General features: G+C 45.8%; 6 protein-coding genes across 7 annotated transcripts; 4 read left to right on the top strand and 2 right to left on the bottom strand.

The window, feature by feature from the left end:
• Positions 1 to 243: 243 nt before the first annotated feature.
• Positions 244 to 3821, bottom strand: DFL_004500 (uncharacterized protein; the record flags this gene model as incomplete). The annotated part of the gene is made up of 3 exons (XM_067633605.1): positions 244 to 470; positions 528 to 2186; positions 2270 to 3821. The coding sequence occupies 3 exons, from the start codon at positions 3819 to 3821 to the stop codon at positions 244 to 246; spliced, it is 3438 nt and encodes a 1145-aa protein (XP_067491756.1).
• Positions 3822 to 4863: 1042 nt separating this feature from the next.
• On the top strand, positions 4864 to 6007 carry DFL_004499 (uncharacterized protein; the record flags this gene model as incomplete). Of its 2 annotated transcripts, XM_067633601.1 has the most annotated exons (3): positions 4864 to 4888; positions 4959 to 5660; positions 5721 to 6007. In XM_067633601.1, the coding sequence occupies 3 exons, from the start codon at positions 4864 to 4866 to the stop codon at positions 6005 to 6007; spliced, it is 1014 nt and encodes a 337-aa protein (XP_067491754.1). The 2 variants fall into 2 exon arrangements, with proteins under 2 accessions (XP_067491754.1, XP_067491755.1); XM_067633602.1 differs by lacking the exon at positions 4864 to 4888 and having other exon boundaries at positions 5387 to 5660.
• Positions 6008 to 7637: 1630 nt separating this feature from the next.
• DFL_004498 (uncharacterized protein) lies at positions 7638 to 8455 on the top strand (the record flags this gene model as incomplete). Its single annotated transcript, XM_067633600.1, has 4 exons — positions 7638 to 7745; positions 7814 to 8086; positions 8155 to 8304; positions 8390 to 8455. The coding sequence occupies 4 exons, from the start codon at positions 7638 to 7640 to the stop codon at positions 8453 to 8455; spliced, it is 597 nt and encodes a 198-aa protein (XP_067491753.1).
• A 737-nt stretch (positions 8456 to 9192) lies between these two features.
• On the bottom strand, positions 9193 to 9873 carry DFL_004497 (uncharacterized protein; the record flags this gene model as incomplete). Its single annotated transcript, XM_067633599.1, has 3 exons — positions 9193 to 9235; positions 9291 to 9611; positions 9689 to 9873. The coding sequence occupies 3 exons, from the start codon at positions 9871 to 9873 to the stop codon at positions 9193 to 9195; spliced, it is 549 nt and encodes a 182-aa protein (XP_067491752.1).
• A 3366-nt stretch (positions 9874 to 13239) lies between these two features.
• DFL_004496 (uncharacterized protein) lies at positions 13240 to 14598 on the top strand (the record flags this gene model as incomplete). The annotated part of the gene is made up of 2 exons (XM_067633598.1): positions 13240 to 13472; positions 13536 to 14598. 2 exons carry the CDS (start codon positions 13240 to 13242, stop codon positions 14596 to 14598), a joined length of 1296 nt encoding a protein of 431 aa, XP_067491751.1.
• A 435-nt stretch (positions 14599 to 15033) lies between these two features.
• On the top strand, positions 15034 to 16375 carry DFL_004495 (uncharacterized protein; the record flags this gene model as incomplete). Its single annotated transcript, XM_067633597.1, has 3 exons — positions 15034 to 15094; positions 15153 to 15828; positions 15889 to 16375. The coding sequence occupies 3 exons, from the start codon at positions 15034 to 15036 to the stop codon at positions 16373 to 16375; spliced, it is 1224 nt and encodes a 407-aa protein (XP_067491750.1).
• Between the last annotated feature and the right edge of the window lie 197 nt (positions 16376 to 16572).

The raw sequence follows: 16572 nt of genomic DNA, 5'->3' as shown, positions 1-16572 counted from the left end.
GGGGAGATTTCCATCTGAAATCGTCATCCGAATCAAATCATTTACATACAGATGATGTATGTAGTATAATAGACTTTATATTTATATTGGTCGGTTGGAGGGCTTTGTTACTTCTTTGCTAGATACTTGGGTAGGTAGGGAGTTCATCTGTGGTTGAAAAATGGTATATAGTACGTGGCAGCGGATACTCGGCATGCTATATTGATCCATTCTTTTCCGTAACCACCCGAAAGCCGATATTAATTAATACTTAACCGTCAAGATATTATTCTCAGTCTCCTGCACGCTATTATAAAGCGTCACCTGTGGCGCTTGAACCGGTACTGCCGGTATATCTACCCTCCTCCCGGCCATCCCTTCGGATCCCTTGAACCCATCCGGCTGTCGCTGGTTAGACCTACCGTCCATCTTCCCGGAATTATACCAAACACCGTTGACTCCGCCTTTACCTCCTTTACCGCCTTCTCCACCTATAAATTTCGTTAGTTGTTATATACGATAAGATATGAAAGTGGAGTGGAACATACCTCGTCCGGGCTCACCGGGAAGACCGTAGTTTGAATGAATAGTAGAGAATGTAATTTCCTTCGGTTCATCGTTATCGTGTTTTATTTTTGGTCCGGTAGCCATGATTGAGGAAGCTCTGTATCCGCCAGGCCGCCCAGGTTCACCACCTTGGGCGCCGTCGAAACCATCACCTCCCGATTGACCCAGGTAATCCGAACTACTCGCGCCGTTTGCACCGTTCCTGCCACGGCCGCCTTGTTGTCCTGTTCCTCCTTTGCCATTGATATATTCGATTTTTAGATTCTGCGGGGAACTGATGTTTGGATTGGTGCTGTCGAATACGGTGGTGCCGTTTGAAACGATAGTCCAGTTTTCGGTTACCCTGAGGTCGAAGAAGCCACCTGTTGCTGCGTCGTTACCTACTCTGCCTATTTGCTCGGCTTCAGCGGGGCCGGTCCAGGGGGGTCCGGAGTCGACGTCGAAGGTGATTAGCGGGGTTGTGGGGGAGGGGAGGTTTATGATTAAGTCGTGGCAGTGGATTGCTAGACGGAGTGGGTAGTCTGCAGTACAACGGACTTTTAACGGGGCGTTTATGGTAATTTTTGAGCCCATGATGAAGTACTGTTCTATATTTCCGAGGCTGTCTGGGATTGCATATATGTCTAGGCCATTTGCTTCTGGGCCTAGTGTTATTTCTTCGGCGTAGGCGGGTGGGAGGGTAACTTTTCGGACGAGGACGTCTTTTTCCGGTCCCAGTCCTAAGTTTTGGGTAGATGTATATCGGGCCATTTCTTTTGATGAAAGCTTTTTGGGGTTACCGCTGGCGTCGGGGTCGAATACTAGTGTGATACCGACTTGACTGTCTGCTCCGGTACCGGTTCCTGTTAATTCCTCTGTTGCGAAAAATCTTTTGTAGCCTTTGTTTTGATAGTATTGTCTAACGGCTTGGATACTATGACCGTATGAATTCCCACGGCCGTAGGAAAAGAGGGTTACAGGTTCGTTTTCGAAATGTTTGAATTGACCATCCGGTCCTCTAACCACCAATGCGCACTGGTTCACAGCGTGTGGTATCTGTGAACCTGTCCCGTGGGTATTATCTAGTGACCTCGTACTCCCATGATGCGTCGCCACAACAGCCTTAACCTTCCCATCAATCTCAGCAAGGAACGGAATAGCCTCGAAGTTTGCGTCCCCTGGGTAGAGAACATATCCATCCTCATCCGTTCCCATAAGGATTGCTAATGCGCCGTTGTTATTCTTATCATTCGGTTTCCCAGCATGAACGGGATTACACCTTGCAATAGCTATATTCCCACGTGTCATACGATCATCGTTATCTGATGTCCATTCGTACAATTGCTTTCGACGACATATTCGACTAGCGAGACTTTGGGCTACTATACCAGTTTTTAGCTTTGGTGCTATCCAGGGACGGTTGTCGGGGGAGGAGGTGGAGGAGTGCAGGTCTTTTGAGGCGTGGCTGGTGGCGAGGCGGTAGTGGTCTGAGTCCCAGTGGGAGAGGATTAGGGGGACTTCTGGATGGAAGCGGATTAAATCTTCTATTCTGTCTTCTAGGTCGGCGAGACCTTTTCCGTAGCCGTAGTCGGAGATGAAGAGGACGGAGGGGGTTTCGAAGATGCTGTTGGTTTTGGTGCCGATTATTGTGCTCCAGGCGGCTGGGTTGTTATGGCGTATGTTAGTCGTTATTCCGGATCATTTACCTAATAGCGGACTTGGAAAGGGCGGGATATTACTGCACCTTGACCAATATCCCCCATAATCATAAGCTGAGCCCTCGGCTTCGCATCAGGCGCACCGAACAAAACCGTCGAAATAGAATTCAACTGCGGATCTTTATAACCCCCACTGATGCCCACAAGTTCCGTAGTCGCAAGTTGCGCACATCGTGTCATTTGGTTTTCAGTAGTATTCAGTCCGTCGAAAATATGTTGTAACATCTCTAAGGCTGTAGCCGGTAAGTCGACTTTAAACGATCCGGTATCAACGGTCCCTTTATACCCCCATGTTGAATCCGCAAAATGTCCAAAGATTCCACGTGAGTGGGTTCCAGAAATTAATTTTGGCTTATGTTCCTCGACATAGCAGAAGCCGTTGAAGATGCTGTCGTAGCTTCTAGTTGCTGGCTCTTTATTACTCAGGTCGCTTTTGAAGTTTACCCATGCATCTTCTACGATGCCTTTTTCAAGGTTGTCAAGATAGATTGAGAAGGTGAGGATATCGTGTTTGGAGATTGCGAGGAGATCTGTTCCTGGGATACTGTGGCTTCCGAGGAAGGCGAAGAGTTTGTCTGCTACGGTGTTCTCTTGGATGGCGCTGATGCGGAGCTCGAAGCCTTCTTCTATGTCGTCGATGGGTGGGCCGTTGGGACTATGGGGCTTGAAGCTACTCTTTTTCACGCGGTCGATACGTTCTACTACGCCGTAGTAGTAATCTTTTCGCTTCTCTTTTTCTTTCCCTTCTTCCTCACGTTTCTTCCTATCTCTATCCCTTTGTCTTTTTTTCTGGTCTTGTTTTTTGTTTAATTCATCTATTAAATCATCTGCATCTTTCTGTTCTTGTGCTGCTTTTTCGATTTCGGATTGGAGCCTACTGACGGCTTGTTGATGTTCCATCCTCGCCTGTGTGGAAAAGACGTTTAGAAGGGATGGGTAGATTACGTTGAAGAATAAATCTACTACTGCCACGACGGCTACGACAGCAACGATGATTTCGCCGATCGCGGCGAGAATCGGGCCTGCGGCTGCTATTTCGCCTTGGGAGATTAATAGCGCGTATCTAGCCGCATAGGCTCGCAATCTTTGAAACATGAGGGTAACAGCTTCTGAAGACATGCCGTATCGAATCGCTGCTCGTGCAAGACCCAGGAATTCTTCAATTATTCCCGGTGAAACTGCAGCTAGAGATTCGGGATGGAGATGGTGGTTATCTTCTGGGTAGCCTTCTAGATATTTGGTAAACTTGGATTCCACATGGGTAGCTAACGTTTTCCCCCATTTTGCGATGTCACCTTGATTTGATTCAAGGTTTTGAGGGCTGAATATATGATCCGGGAAGAAGGTAGTTGGGATTGAAACTTCTTTGAATTCTGAGGTTGTGAGGCCTTGGGAGACGAGAGAGTTGTGATACTCTAGCCTCACTGCCTCGAATGCTTGTGCGGCGGCCTGGGCTTTTGAGTTGATGTGGGATTTTAGGGCGGTTGATGTGAGTTCTAATAGTTTTTCGCGGGGGAGGGTGATGGGGAGGGATTGAAAGTCGGAGAGGAGGGAAGATAGGTTATGTTGGTTAGACATTTTGGAGGGAGGGGGATATCTAAAGGTAGTGATGAAGGGGGGGGGGGGGGTATGATAGAGGATATCTAGGGTTTATATCAAGGATTTTTTCTCGTGGCAAGGCCTCTGGGTACGAGACTAGCCAGACTCCCTAAGTGATGAAGGATATGAATTACATGATCATTATGTCTGAACTTCTGGACCATTTTATATATTTTTTGAATTCACCTATCCAACTGCAATGGGCGAACGTCAACATGAACTCGGATGGAAAATCCCATGATTTCGAACAAAATGCAACAAAGTTCGGAGTTGTGCGTAGACTGTCCAACTTAGCGCTGCTCGCTCCACCCGTTCACGTTGCGACGCCGGTATTCAGCCGGCCAGTCACATTAGTATTATGAGCCGGTGGAGATGCCGTTTCCGACATTGCATCAACGGTTACGAATTGTGTATATGTGGCGTTCAGGACTAGTATTCCTGTGTGCGGTTCGCAGTCGGAATTCTACAAAGCTGATGTTGCAAAGTTGGTCCGCCAACACGACCCAGCTGCTGCTACAGTTAACTATACCGAAGTGCGCTGCGAGTGCGAACTGGGGTGAGGGAAAGTGCAGCTGGGGTGCAATTAATTCGGAAGACCGACAGCAGCCGTGTAGGGCTTCTTTTGTTTTAACTTTTCAAAAAAAGAAAGAAAGAAAGAAAGAAAGAAAGAAAGAAAGAAAAAAGAAAAATTTAGAAGGTATAGCGAGGCATGTGCATATGTGTAGATGTGGATCTTGTTGAGTTATTACGAAGTCACAAAACCCAACTGCGACTTTGCGCATAGCATTTGGGGAGGCATGGACAGCAACTTCAGCCCGAGATTCATGTTATCGCAAACCATAGAAAGCGTTTGAAAGTATTATGTGGTCCTTATAATCGAGTTTATATGAGTAGCATTGGATGTCAATTTGTTGCAAAAGCATAACCTCCAAATCAATCCTCATACTTGACGCTATTCTCATAAGTTTATTCTCTTTATATTTACCAATTGAATTTTATATTTTTACCAACAAAGAACACAATGTCGGAAGATACTGTGGGAGAACGTAACTAGATCATTCCGACCACTTTGTCGTTTACCATCTTTATGGATCTTTAACTAAGAAACCAATATAGTCCACGTCAGCTACGCAGAATACGCCATCGGCTTCGACAGTTTTCTCTACCTAAAAACCACCAAACCCGTCCACGAGACCCTAACCCTAGCTGCCCTCGTCGCCGCCGGCTACCCCATCCCCAATAATATCGCCTACAATTCATCCCCACCCCAAGTCTGGGAAATTTTCCGCGGCAACATCTGGAACGACGACCCCAAATGCTCTCTCTTCGACGACACCCCTTCCGGCAACAATACTTTCAGCAAAGGGGTTGAATGGGCCACCGACTACGGCAAAGCCAAGCTTTTTAAATCTTCCAGAGGTCGCGGTGGAACCATCACCGGCCGCTCACATTTTGGAGATTTACAGTTTTTCCATTCGATGAGTTGTATTGTTGGTGAACCTGCTGAAGAAACTAGAGATAAAATTTTGCTTTGGTGTGAGGTTATGTATAAGATTGCTATTGGAGAGGGGATTTCGGGAAAAGAACAGATCGACGATGTTGACGTTACTAGAGGTGATGGGGGGAAATGGAGGATTAATTATTGGTTTGGAGGGGATACTGATCCGGAGGGGAATAAGACTGTTGAGTATCTTTTGACGAGGGGCACGCCGTATAGGGATGTGAATATTAGACATAGAGCGTTGGGGAGTTTGTTACATGTTATTCAGGATTCTTATGCGAAGGGGCATACGAGACGGTCTGGGGTTTCTAATGAAGGTAAGTAACATTCTCTCTCTGTCATCTAAAACTGCTTAGCAATCGCTAATATTTGTGAAGGTGGCTACCTCCACCTTGGCCCCATCAAAACTTTTCACTGCTACCACGGACAGAACGAACACGCTCATACGGAATTCGATACTTTCGATACTGATAACATTCAAGTATCGAATTTGGAGAATTTTAATCCGTTTTGGGGGGCTAGATCTGCGATTGATGCTTGCACGAGGATTATTAAGCTTTGGATGAGTGGGACGAAGTGGGGGGAGCAGAATGGGCCGTTGAGTGTTTTGGAAGAGGTGTTTACGTTGGCGGAAGATGTTACGGCGGGGGATAATGACATTTAGATTTGTGAACCGTTAATTGCCGTTTGGTCTCGAGACCATTGCCGTTTAGTTTTGAAATTCTTGGTGTTTTGATTTGCTAGTATTGTGGTTTTAACATCAGGGCTTCTACTATATTGAAATGAATTACACTGAAATTTCGCCTTGGTTGTTAATCGAACATTCATCTGTGGTGAAATGGGACCAAAGACAACATCTTAGAACAATGTAATGCCATCTTAGATCGTCATCTTAGACATGAATTCGAGAATCCGAAGCAAAGACTTTACACCCACCAAGCCAACGAGAGAGGTATTCAAAATAACTCAACTTCGGCAAGCTATGTCTGAGGCTACCAAAGGAATTCGAAATCGCTGAGGGGGGTTTTTTTTTTCTTTCTGGAATTAGTGACCATTGCAAGTCCCAAATCCGACCCCTCACAGGCAGTATACCACGTACGCAAGTATCAGACTTTCGAAGTATAATATGTGACAATTAATGAAACCAGAATATATCCTCATGACCACACGATATCGACACAAGCTGAAGTGGATACCAATCCACAAGGACAACAGATCCGTCGTTTGTGATAACGTATGACCGAAGCCATAATAGGGCAGAGTTCTGAGGTTTGGCTACTAAAATTATATTACGCCCTGAATATCAATATAGCATTGGTCGGATATCACGCACTTTCAGCCCAAGATTCGGAAACTCAGGATAATATTCGGGCAGCTGCCGGTTTATCAGATAGAGGGGACTGGAGGTTTAAGCATTTCGGATGCATATGCTTCTGCGACGAAGCTTTTTGTCTAGTGTATTCCTGTATGCGCTAGCGTCTACAACCTAATCCAACATTAGCCGTTCGGAAGCCCCGTGTTGCCGAACTGCGACAGCCCGTGCGTTGCTCAGCTAGCGGGGATCCCGACCGCGGCCAATGGGTACAGAGCACATGATTCGATATATCATTATTCATTTATTGATTAAGTATTTGACAGGGTGGTAATATCAGTATTTTGAGAAGTGTCATTTTGTGGTCGCATTCGGGAGTGCGTAACTGGAGAGGTGGGGCTATGAAAAGCCGCAAGCCATTCCGAGTCGCCATCCAGCCTGTTTCCGACTACTATAAACTAAGCTTTGGCTAGCCGCATGAGTGGGATTCGAAATGTCATGGCTGTGTATCCGGCATCAAGACTGGTTGCGCATACAGGACTTCATCAACTGCGTACTTTCAGATTTCAGCTACTGGTTTCTCGGTGCTCGATTGGCTGGCGTAGTAATATTGAACGTCGTGGTATGATTTTACAGCTTCACACGGAAGGATGATCCACGAGCAGAATCGTATCCGGATATCCACTATTGACTGACAGAATACCCACTGCTATGTATACAGCTTACGAGATCCCTAGCCCTGTATCAAGTATTCTGAATATAAAAGCTCTTCCTCGCGCCTTCTCTAAACCGAAACTCGTCTACATCATTCAAACAATCACAGACATTTACTTACTACAATCCAATATATTATTATTATCCACCTCAATCTAGGTGAAATACCCTTTCTAATGTAAAGGAAACATACATCTTCATTACCACAGTATATCGAGTTCAACTAACATCCCGAATAGCTTCCAAGCTCTTATTTCACGCAGCAACCATGCCCGAACAAACCGCCCAAGAAATCTCCACCCAGGAGATCGTTGTCGACTCCAACGGTACCGGCGTCCAAAACGGCGAAATCTATGGTGAAGTCGAGTCCTGGGGTGTAAGTCAACTAGCACTACCTATTTACTCCAAAGTTACGATAACTAATCTAATCTCCCATGCATCTAGTTCTGGGGCGTAAGCGTCACCATCCAAAACAATCTAAACGGCACCCTCTGGCCCGCCACTCCCACAACCCAAGTCACCGACTCCGGCTACTGCGCCACCGAACCAGACACCATCCCCGGTGGAAGCCAAACCGTTGGCAACGCTGGGTCCTTCCGCGGTAGAGCGCTTACCATGACTGGTGTTGTGGCATTGCTGGCTTATAGGATTCCTAATGATCCGTTCTTGTTGTTTGTATTTATTACGAATCCGTATGTTGGGGATAATGATATTAAGGTGAATATTTGTCCTCATATTCTGTGTGGATTGTGGACAGGGCTAATGGGTTGTTTGAATGGGTGTAGGTTGGAAGGGTTAACAATAATACGGGGATCACTAAGGATTTTTTGAAGAATGTGGAGAAGAGTGATTCTGGGTATACTAAGACCACGGAGTTTGAGTGGACCGCTGTACCGGCTAGTGGTGGTAATCCGGCGGTTAAGAAGACTGTTATTGTAAGTATTTTTTTTCTCCTATTCTATCATGTATTTGTGTCCGGTTTGAGATCGGGATGCTGACTATATATGGTTTTGATGGTAGGTAACTTCGGATATTGGACAAGATAATGATTGTAAAGCTACGGTGAATATTAGGATTAAGCAGTGAATGAATGAGTTTGGTGGAGGTTGGAATGGGGACATAGATAGCCGGGACTGCGGTCGCTTTTAGGAGTGGAAAGAATATGGAGTATTCTTTCAGATATAATGCGGTTGATGCATGGGTTAATTGGGCTTTTGTTTTGTAATGTTTATCGAAATCTGAATACTAAATTTATACGAGAGCATATTTTTCACACCGATTTACACTGAAGGAAATCTTAAAAATTGAAAGGCAGCAGTTTGCAGTTCAAGGTTTACGATATCGATATGGTAGAAAGAAGGAGGATTCTAATCCATTTTGTGGTTAAACCAAAAAAGGTGTTTTTGCTATTCTGGGGATCCCTGTAACTCGTTGTATCACCATGGGTACCACGTTGTGGTACAATCGGACCGTGCGGCGGGAATTCCGGGACGCATATGGCGCACGAGGTAAAAGCGTAAACCTGCTCTGTCATTTTATTAACATCGTCTACTACCCGTCAGACTTATCAGATTATTCATTTAGTGACCACATAGGTAACCGGGTAGCCTTCCTCTCCCTCCCCTGTTTACTTATGATAGCTAATTAAGTAGCGAATAGAGTAACTACTTGCTTAGGTAACCCTTAAATTGTGGATACTTTGGATATTAGTCTTGTAGACGTGGATTATAAACCGATATATATACTAAAACAAATCCTACTACTATTTATCTCGAATAATTCCACCACCCTCAATGCCTCCTATTTATTACTTTCTATACCCCCTAACTCATTCGATCCTCCTCCTCCTCTAATCGTCGTTTTCCGCTTCTCACGCATTATTAACCATATAAACCCAAATATCGCAGCGATTGCTACTAACCCGCCAACTGCACCTCCAACTATTGCACCTATAGGTGGACTTGATGATGTGTTATTAAAAGATGCTGGACTTTCGATTTGAGAAATAATCGGAGTTTCAGAAGTAGTTGGGGCTCTAGAAGTCGTCGGAGTTTCAGACGTTATCGCGGGGCTTGAAGTAATTGCAGGAGTTGAAGTTGTTGCGGGGTTCGAAGTTATCTCGGATTCGGAGTTTATAGATGTGAAAATCTCTACAGTCGGTATGATATCAGTGGAGCTTGTAAATGTTGTGAATGTAGTAGAGGGATTGGAATTTCCGGAAGTCGTAGCCTGGAGGAAAAATCTAAGTGGAAATGTCCGGGTCAGCTATCTTCTAGATGAATTAGAGCTGGAATTAATTATCACAAATGAGAACCTTACGTCTCGGTCAAGCCATCGACGAGTATCGCATCAGGAACACCGTCGTTATTAAGGTCTAATATATCACCATCCGGAAAACCGTTTGCGTCGAAGTCTATTGCGTCGGGAACACCGTCGCCGTTGGTGTCTATCCAGACATCTTTGATACCATCTCCGTTCAGGTCGTCTTGGCTAGGGCTGGACATCGCAGCTGCGCAGCTAGCATGGAAGGGGAAGTGCAATTGTATGCAGCGCCACAGCTTCTAAACAAAAATATTCAAGTATCATGGAATTCGAGCATTTGGTCGCACAAAGTTTTACAGATGAAGAAACATTTAAACAGAACAGCGCCGTGGATATTTAAGAGCTTTTGCGCTTGCGGGGGGCGAGCTTATGATCCTGCGAAAATCGTTATAATCCCGCCATTTAATTTTAAATTCTTGAAGCCTCGCTGCGGGTCGCATACGTTCTGATAGCTTGGCATCTTGGCTAACTGACCCATTTGTAGATTTGCGGCTGAGAAGAGGAGCTGGTTCGAGCGAGCTGGTGGACGGGTTTTCGAGTTAATAGACATGTTTATAACTTAAATCCGTCTTTAGTGCTTTTCTTCCAATGGGTAGAAACAGCTAGGTCTTGTGTCGACATTTCCTCGTGCCAATGGAATATATTCGAATGCTCTAGCTAATAAGCTACCTGCTGGCCTACGACGAACGAGATGAACACACCTTCGGGCCACAAAACGTTTAAGACTTTTCACCTAAATCCAGCGCACGGACGTCCTTAAAACACAAAAATTTATTACTTTGAGCCCTGGAACTACAAGACTACAGTGTGCTGAAGCTTATATTTTAGTTACAAATTAAAATAACTAATTTTGGTAGACTGGTTGGTATTGTGGTAGTAGTCGCAGGCTGGCCAATAGCTGGCGGGTAGGCTGGCGGGTAGGTTAATCACTAGCCAGTAGTTGCGCTGCGTTGTATAAATAACTTGCAAAAACAACCCCGGCGAGACTGCCAGTTTAACTGCAGAATCTATAACTTCATAAAAATTAACTATTTAATTTGTAACTAAAATATAAGCCCCAGCACACCGCAGTCTTGTAGTTCCAGGGCTCAAAGTAATAAAATCTTGTGTTTTAAGGACGACCGTGCGTAGGATTTAGGTGAAAAGTCTTAAATGTTTTGTGGCCTGCTCATCCCATATCCACTAAGTCAAAGAGTAGAAACTTTCTTAGAACCTAATCCAACAGAGCTCCCCCCGTCCTATATCTACCAAGCCAAAGAGTAGAACCTCCCTCAGAGCCCAATTTTACAGAGTCTGCTCCCTCGTATCTACCAAGTCAAATAGTGGTTGTCATCTACCACTATGATCTATATCTTGATCATTCATGATATTCGAACTGCTAACACTCTCCTTAGTCGCCCCGACATCGGATCTTAGTTCGGCGAGCTCTGCTTTCACACTCCCCATTTCTTTCGCCGACTGTATTTGCGTGGACAGTATCATGTTTTGGACTTGGCCCATTCCTTCGACTAGCCTGTCATCTGTTTCTCGGATTCGCTTTTCTAATTTGTCGTAACTCAGGCCATCCCAGATCCATCTCCCTACTAACTGATCCACATTATAAAAGAGAGATTAGTGAACAACTATTACCGCCTATTGCCTAAAGAGAACTTACAGTCACAATTCCACTTGTCAATAGAAACTCGACTAAGGACAAGGGCGATTTCTCTTGAATGACCTAGTAAAAATGAGAGAAATTAGCTTTTGGAGGAGCTATGGAAGGGAGATCCAAAGTAATTACATTGAAGAGTTTATGGGGGAGGGAATCTTGGGTGGAATGGTCGCAATCGACGAAAATCGGGACCGCATGGCCGTTCTTAGTGGTGGAGTGATTTGTCTGCTTAATTGCGATAACGAACGAGACCTTAACCTGCTAAATAGCCTAGCTAGCTTTTGCTGGTCACCGACCCCCGCCCACTCGTCAAGCTTCGAAGCAAGCCCTGTCGGATTTTCCACATTTGGGCTACGGTTGTTGGGATCTATATAACTGTAGTTGTAGAATATGGAGGCTTTGTAGGTGGTTATTTAACCTAAAACTGAATTATTGGTCAACTCGAGTAGGTACTTAAGTAGTTTTCGGAAATGGGATTTGTCTACTTTGGAGCGACATACATTTTCATCAACATACGCAGAGAACCCCGATATCCTAACAGAATAGTACAACTTTGATCTTACCTGAACCCTCGACACTTGTTTATGACTGCCGACTTAATCACTTTGACTGGTTTATTTCTTATACCTCGACTATAGCTCGTACTAGCTATCGCTTCTTCACCGCCATCGCAATCTCTATATCTCGGAGGTTCTCGGCCGATCAGCACACCCCAAACGAAGCTGCCTTGTGTACTAGGCGCATTGACATTACATCGCAGGAGAATACTTCAAAACGACCCCCAAAGCCCCTCGTGGAGCAATAGACACCCCTACGAGACCCACATCCACATTCACCGCGATCTCTCCTATCGTAGTACACGTTACATCGGACGAGGTCAACCTAAAATGCAGAGGGCGTTTAATCTGTTTCTTTCCGGGGCGTCATTCGTAAGTTTGGTCTAACTTTGTGGTATAAAATCGACTAAACCGGCCGAAGTAATTACCAATTCATCCTCCTTCTTTGTGATATTGATAAAATCCTAGGAGCCGGGGCAATAATGTCCAACCAGAGGAGCTGCGACAGATTAGAGTCGAGAATAGGTCATTTGTATTCGAAAATGGTCTATGCGGAGATGAGGTCGGATCGGGGGTGTTACGGAATGGGGGAGATAAATATTGATATTGTAAGAGACTTGTAAACAGCGGTCTTGGATGCATATGCTGGGCTGATGTGTTCATAACTGGAGATTCGGGATATTCCGCTTTGATAATGGTATAAGGGAGTTCTATCCCAGGGCCAGTGAGATGAGCATCAAACTTCTCTGTCTGAGCTGCGACAAGGCCCAAAGCTAATAATGTCGGCCGTAATCAATTCCTAAATAGAGACCGAGAAGCGTAACGCGGAGTAAAAATTAGGAGAAAGTCTACCGAAGCAGCAAGCAGTGGACCTCCAAAGTAACGTGGCTACCATGTAGTCTCGGTCCCAGCTATCGCTGCACTACATGCTACATGTGAGTGAATCAAATACGATCGATTATTTTACTAGCCCTGGTGCTCGTGTTGCACGTTGCATAATTCAATGATCTTGGCGTAATCGGTACCTGCGACGACGACACGTTGACACCGTAGCGGCTGACAACGTATGCACACTAGTTCCTCAATGGATATGATCCAAACGGAGCAGTATTCTGGATCCAGCTGGATCCTGAAGCCGAAACCCAAATAGCAAAACAATTCATCGGCCATTGATGCATCCAGTTGATATAACTCAGCCTAGGATTCAATATAACCATAGAGGACTGATATTGTCAAAGCTTCCCCAATTGCTATTCAGGCACCAAGTCTCTCCTCTTCAATCCCATTGACTGTTAACCAATCTACCCCGGAACACCGCGTGCACACTGACAACCTTAAAGATGGAGTTGGACAACCCTCCCGGAGATCTGCTCTTGACACTGCCTACGGAAATTTGGTACCATGTACTATCATTTCTCGACGCGGGTGATAAGATGCTATTCGCACGATGCTCTTGGTTTTGTTTTTTCATAGCCTTCCCGAATGGTGTCAGAATTCCTGATGTTGATTACAAATGGTCGCTTCAACCATTTGCCGATGGAGGACGCTTGGCGGCGTTTAAGCACCGAATCCAGTATGCCAATTCGTGTTTTCATCCCGTCGATTTTTGAAGAGATCTCTAACATCATTTATGTAGTTCGGCAAGATTCGATATCGCAGATGTGAATGACGTACTTTCCTTCTTCCATAAAATTGCCATTTTCCCGAACCTACGCAGACTTGAAATCAGTGCCAACGCTTATCAATTCGAGGTATTCGACGGACTGCTCTCGTTACTCTCTAAGCAACCTTACTACGAAAACCTCAGTCATATTGCTCTTGCATGGCACCTCACCTACGATACGGCGATGGCCTATCTTGAAAAGGAGACGAAGTTCCTAAATTCTTTATCTCATATCCCCGTCTGTGACAAAACCTTGGAGACAATTGCATTCCCACAGTCACTCCGATCGTTAACGCTTTTCGCTTCACGGCTTAAATGTGTAATGCCTCTAATCAACTGCGAAAGAGTGACTAACCTTGTTCTGCTCCATCCAATGATAAAACCAACGGATTACATATTCTGGAATATCAAGACACTCACACTGGATACTCAATATCCAACTGCCAAATTGAATCTGAATAAACTGCCGACGGTTTTCCCGTCTGTGGAGTCATTTTCGTTTCCTAGGACGAGGCCGGGGGCGCCGGACGAAAATTGGATTCTACATATTCCAAAATTTCCGAAAATGAAGACTCTGTCGACAGCTTGGCCGCAGATAGATGGTAGAAATGCGGAGATTGAGACATTGGAAACTGCGCTTCAGACGAAATTGAGTACTAGCAATGATCTTCGAGCTCTCGAGACCGTTACGTTTTCGGGATACAGAGATTTCGCGGATCACCGACGGAATATAGTCGCCACTTGTGTCATTTCGAGAACTGGAAGTCAGAAACCAGGGGAGGGGTTGGAATTCAAGTGGCATGGTAATATCTCGAACTATCAGGACGACCCTAGTTATTGGAATAGTTTGTTGGATGATTCGTCGGGTGATGATTGGGAAGCGGGGAATACTGATGGAGAGGATAGCGAAGTTGGCGATGACGATGACTTTGGGATGGAAGATAGGGAGGATTATGATAGTGAATATTTTGAGAACATGACTTCGGATGATGAGCTTTACGTGAGGGATAGTCTCGGGGAGAGTGAAGATATGTGATTTGGGTTATCTTGTATACGCCTGAATTATCACTAGGGGTGTGATAGATATCAGTTTAAAGATAGAGATGTGATTATAGCGATTAATTGGCTTCTAGTTAGCACGGTTCGATGTATTTGACTCGAATGGATGACTGTATCCCTGGTCAGATAAATCGAAGCTGGCGAAGCTAATGCGTGAATCCTGTGTTGGCAGTAGAAAATGCCACAACTGCCAAGGAATCAGCAGCTTTCCTGGAGAAGCATTGAAACTGGGGAAGCGGCCCCGATCAACCGGCCTCGGTTTAAACCGACCCCACGCCTCGAGCCCTCGGCTCTGTAGACCCGTATACAATCCTACCTTCCCATCATGGGGGTCCTTATTTTGAAAAATCGTCGCCCTGATGGGTAAACAATCAAGAGCTCTAAGTAGTGGTATTAATACACCGTTGGAAACATGACTTCACCACCACCTCTATCCGGTATTCGAGTGCTTGAGCTTGCAGGTCTCGCGCCAGGTTAGCCTTTCCTTATCATCCTCAATTACAGGTATCAAGTACTGAAGATATATTCCAGGTCCCTTCGCCGGCCTCCTTCTGGCGGACTATGGCGCCACAGTTCTCCGCTTGGATCGAGCTACGCCCGAAACCCACGGCCCAAACCCCCCTCCCCCAACCCGTGACCAACTTACCCGTCGCAAATCGAGTATCGCAGTAGACATGCGATCTCCTGGCGGCCTCTCTTTCATCAAAGCATTAATCCCCCACGTAGACATCCTAATCGACCCATTTCGTCCCGGCGTACTCGAAAAAACCGGGTTATGTCCCAAAACCGTCTTAACACCCCTCAACCCCCGTCTAATCGTAGCTCGAATGACGGGATTCCGAAGAGATGGCAAGTACGCGCACATGGCGGGGCATGATATTAATTACATCGCTGTCTCTGGGGTACTCAGTATGCTTGGGAGAGCTGGTGAGAAGCCTTACGCGCCTGGGAATATTCTGGGGGATTTTGCGGGTGGTGGGGCGGTGTGTTTTTTGGGGATTTTGCTGGCGTTGATCGAGAGGGGGAGGACGGGGAGGGGACAGGTTGTTGAGGCTAATATGGTGGATGGGAGTGCTTATCTTGCTACGTTCCCGAGGTTGGGGAGGAGGAATTGGAGTTGGGGAGCGGAGAGGGGGAGGAATGTGCTAGATGGGGGGTGTCCGTATTATGATACTTATGAGACGAGGGATGGGGAGTTTATGGCGGTGTGAGTATAAATATTCTCGGGGGTTGTAGTGGTGAGGGTCTAGCTAATACATCACAACAGAGGATCTTTGGAGCCGCACTTTTTTGATGCACTGTTGAAAGGTCTTGGGATTACAGAGTCTGATCTTCCGGGATCTCGAGAAGATCCATCGACTTGGACAGAGTTGAGAGCGCTGTTTGCAAGGTTATTCAAGGAGAAGACTCGTGCGGAATGGGAAAAGATATTTGATGGTACTGACGCTTGTTGTACACCGGTTCTGACTCAAGGAGAACTTGAAGGGCAGGGATATGATCAACGACCAATGGTTACTTTACGGGATTCTCCGTCTTTGGCTATTGTGTCTAATGCTGGGGAAGAGAAGGACGTTGGAATCAGAGCTGCGAAGGGACAAGGTGAGGGAGTTGAGGGGGAGGGGTGGAGCGAAGATGGGTTGAGTCCTGGAGTTGGCGGGGAAGTGGTGCTTGAGGGGTGGGTTGGTTGGAGACGAGGGAAGCAATTTGAGGTTGAGCGTGGAGGACTTGTTTTCAAAGAGAGTCCGAAGCTGTAAGCTACTTTGCAAGATATGACAGAGATATGACGGAGATGCTCCCTTCTTCAGCTAATATTAGATATTCGAACAAACAGGGAAGCTGAAGCTTTGACTCATAAGTACCGCTGTTGCATGTTGGCGAGACGGATTTATTTGTAGGATAGCGGTAGCCTCGAGGCTAGAATGGTGGCTTTGGCCTGCATGCATACTACCAT

Source organism: Arthrobotrys flagrans (assembly GCF_004000055.1).
Source record: "Arthrobotrys flagrans strain CBS H-5679 chromosome Unknown unitig_0, whole genome shotgun sequence".
Taxonomy (NCBI): Eukaryota; Fungi; Ascomycota; class Orbiliomycetes; order Orbiliales; family Orbiliaceae; genus Arthrobotrys; species Arthrobotrys flagrans.
Note: the sequence above shows the minus strand (reverse complement) of the source record. Positions and strands in the feature narration are given on the sequence as shown.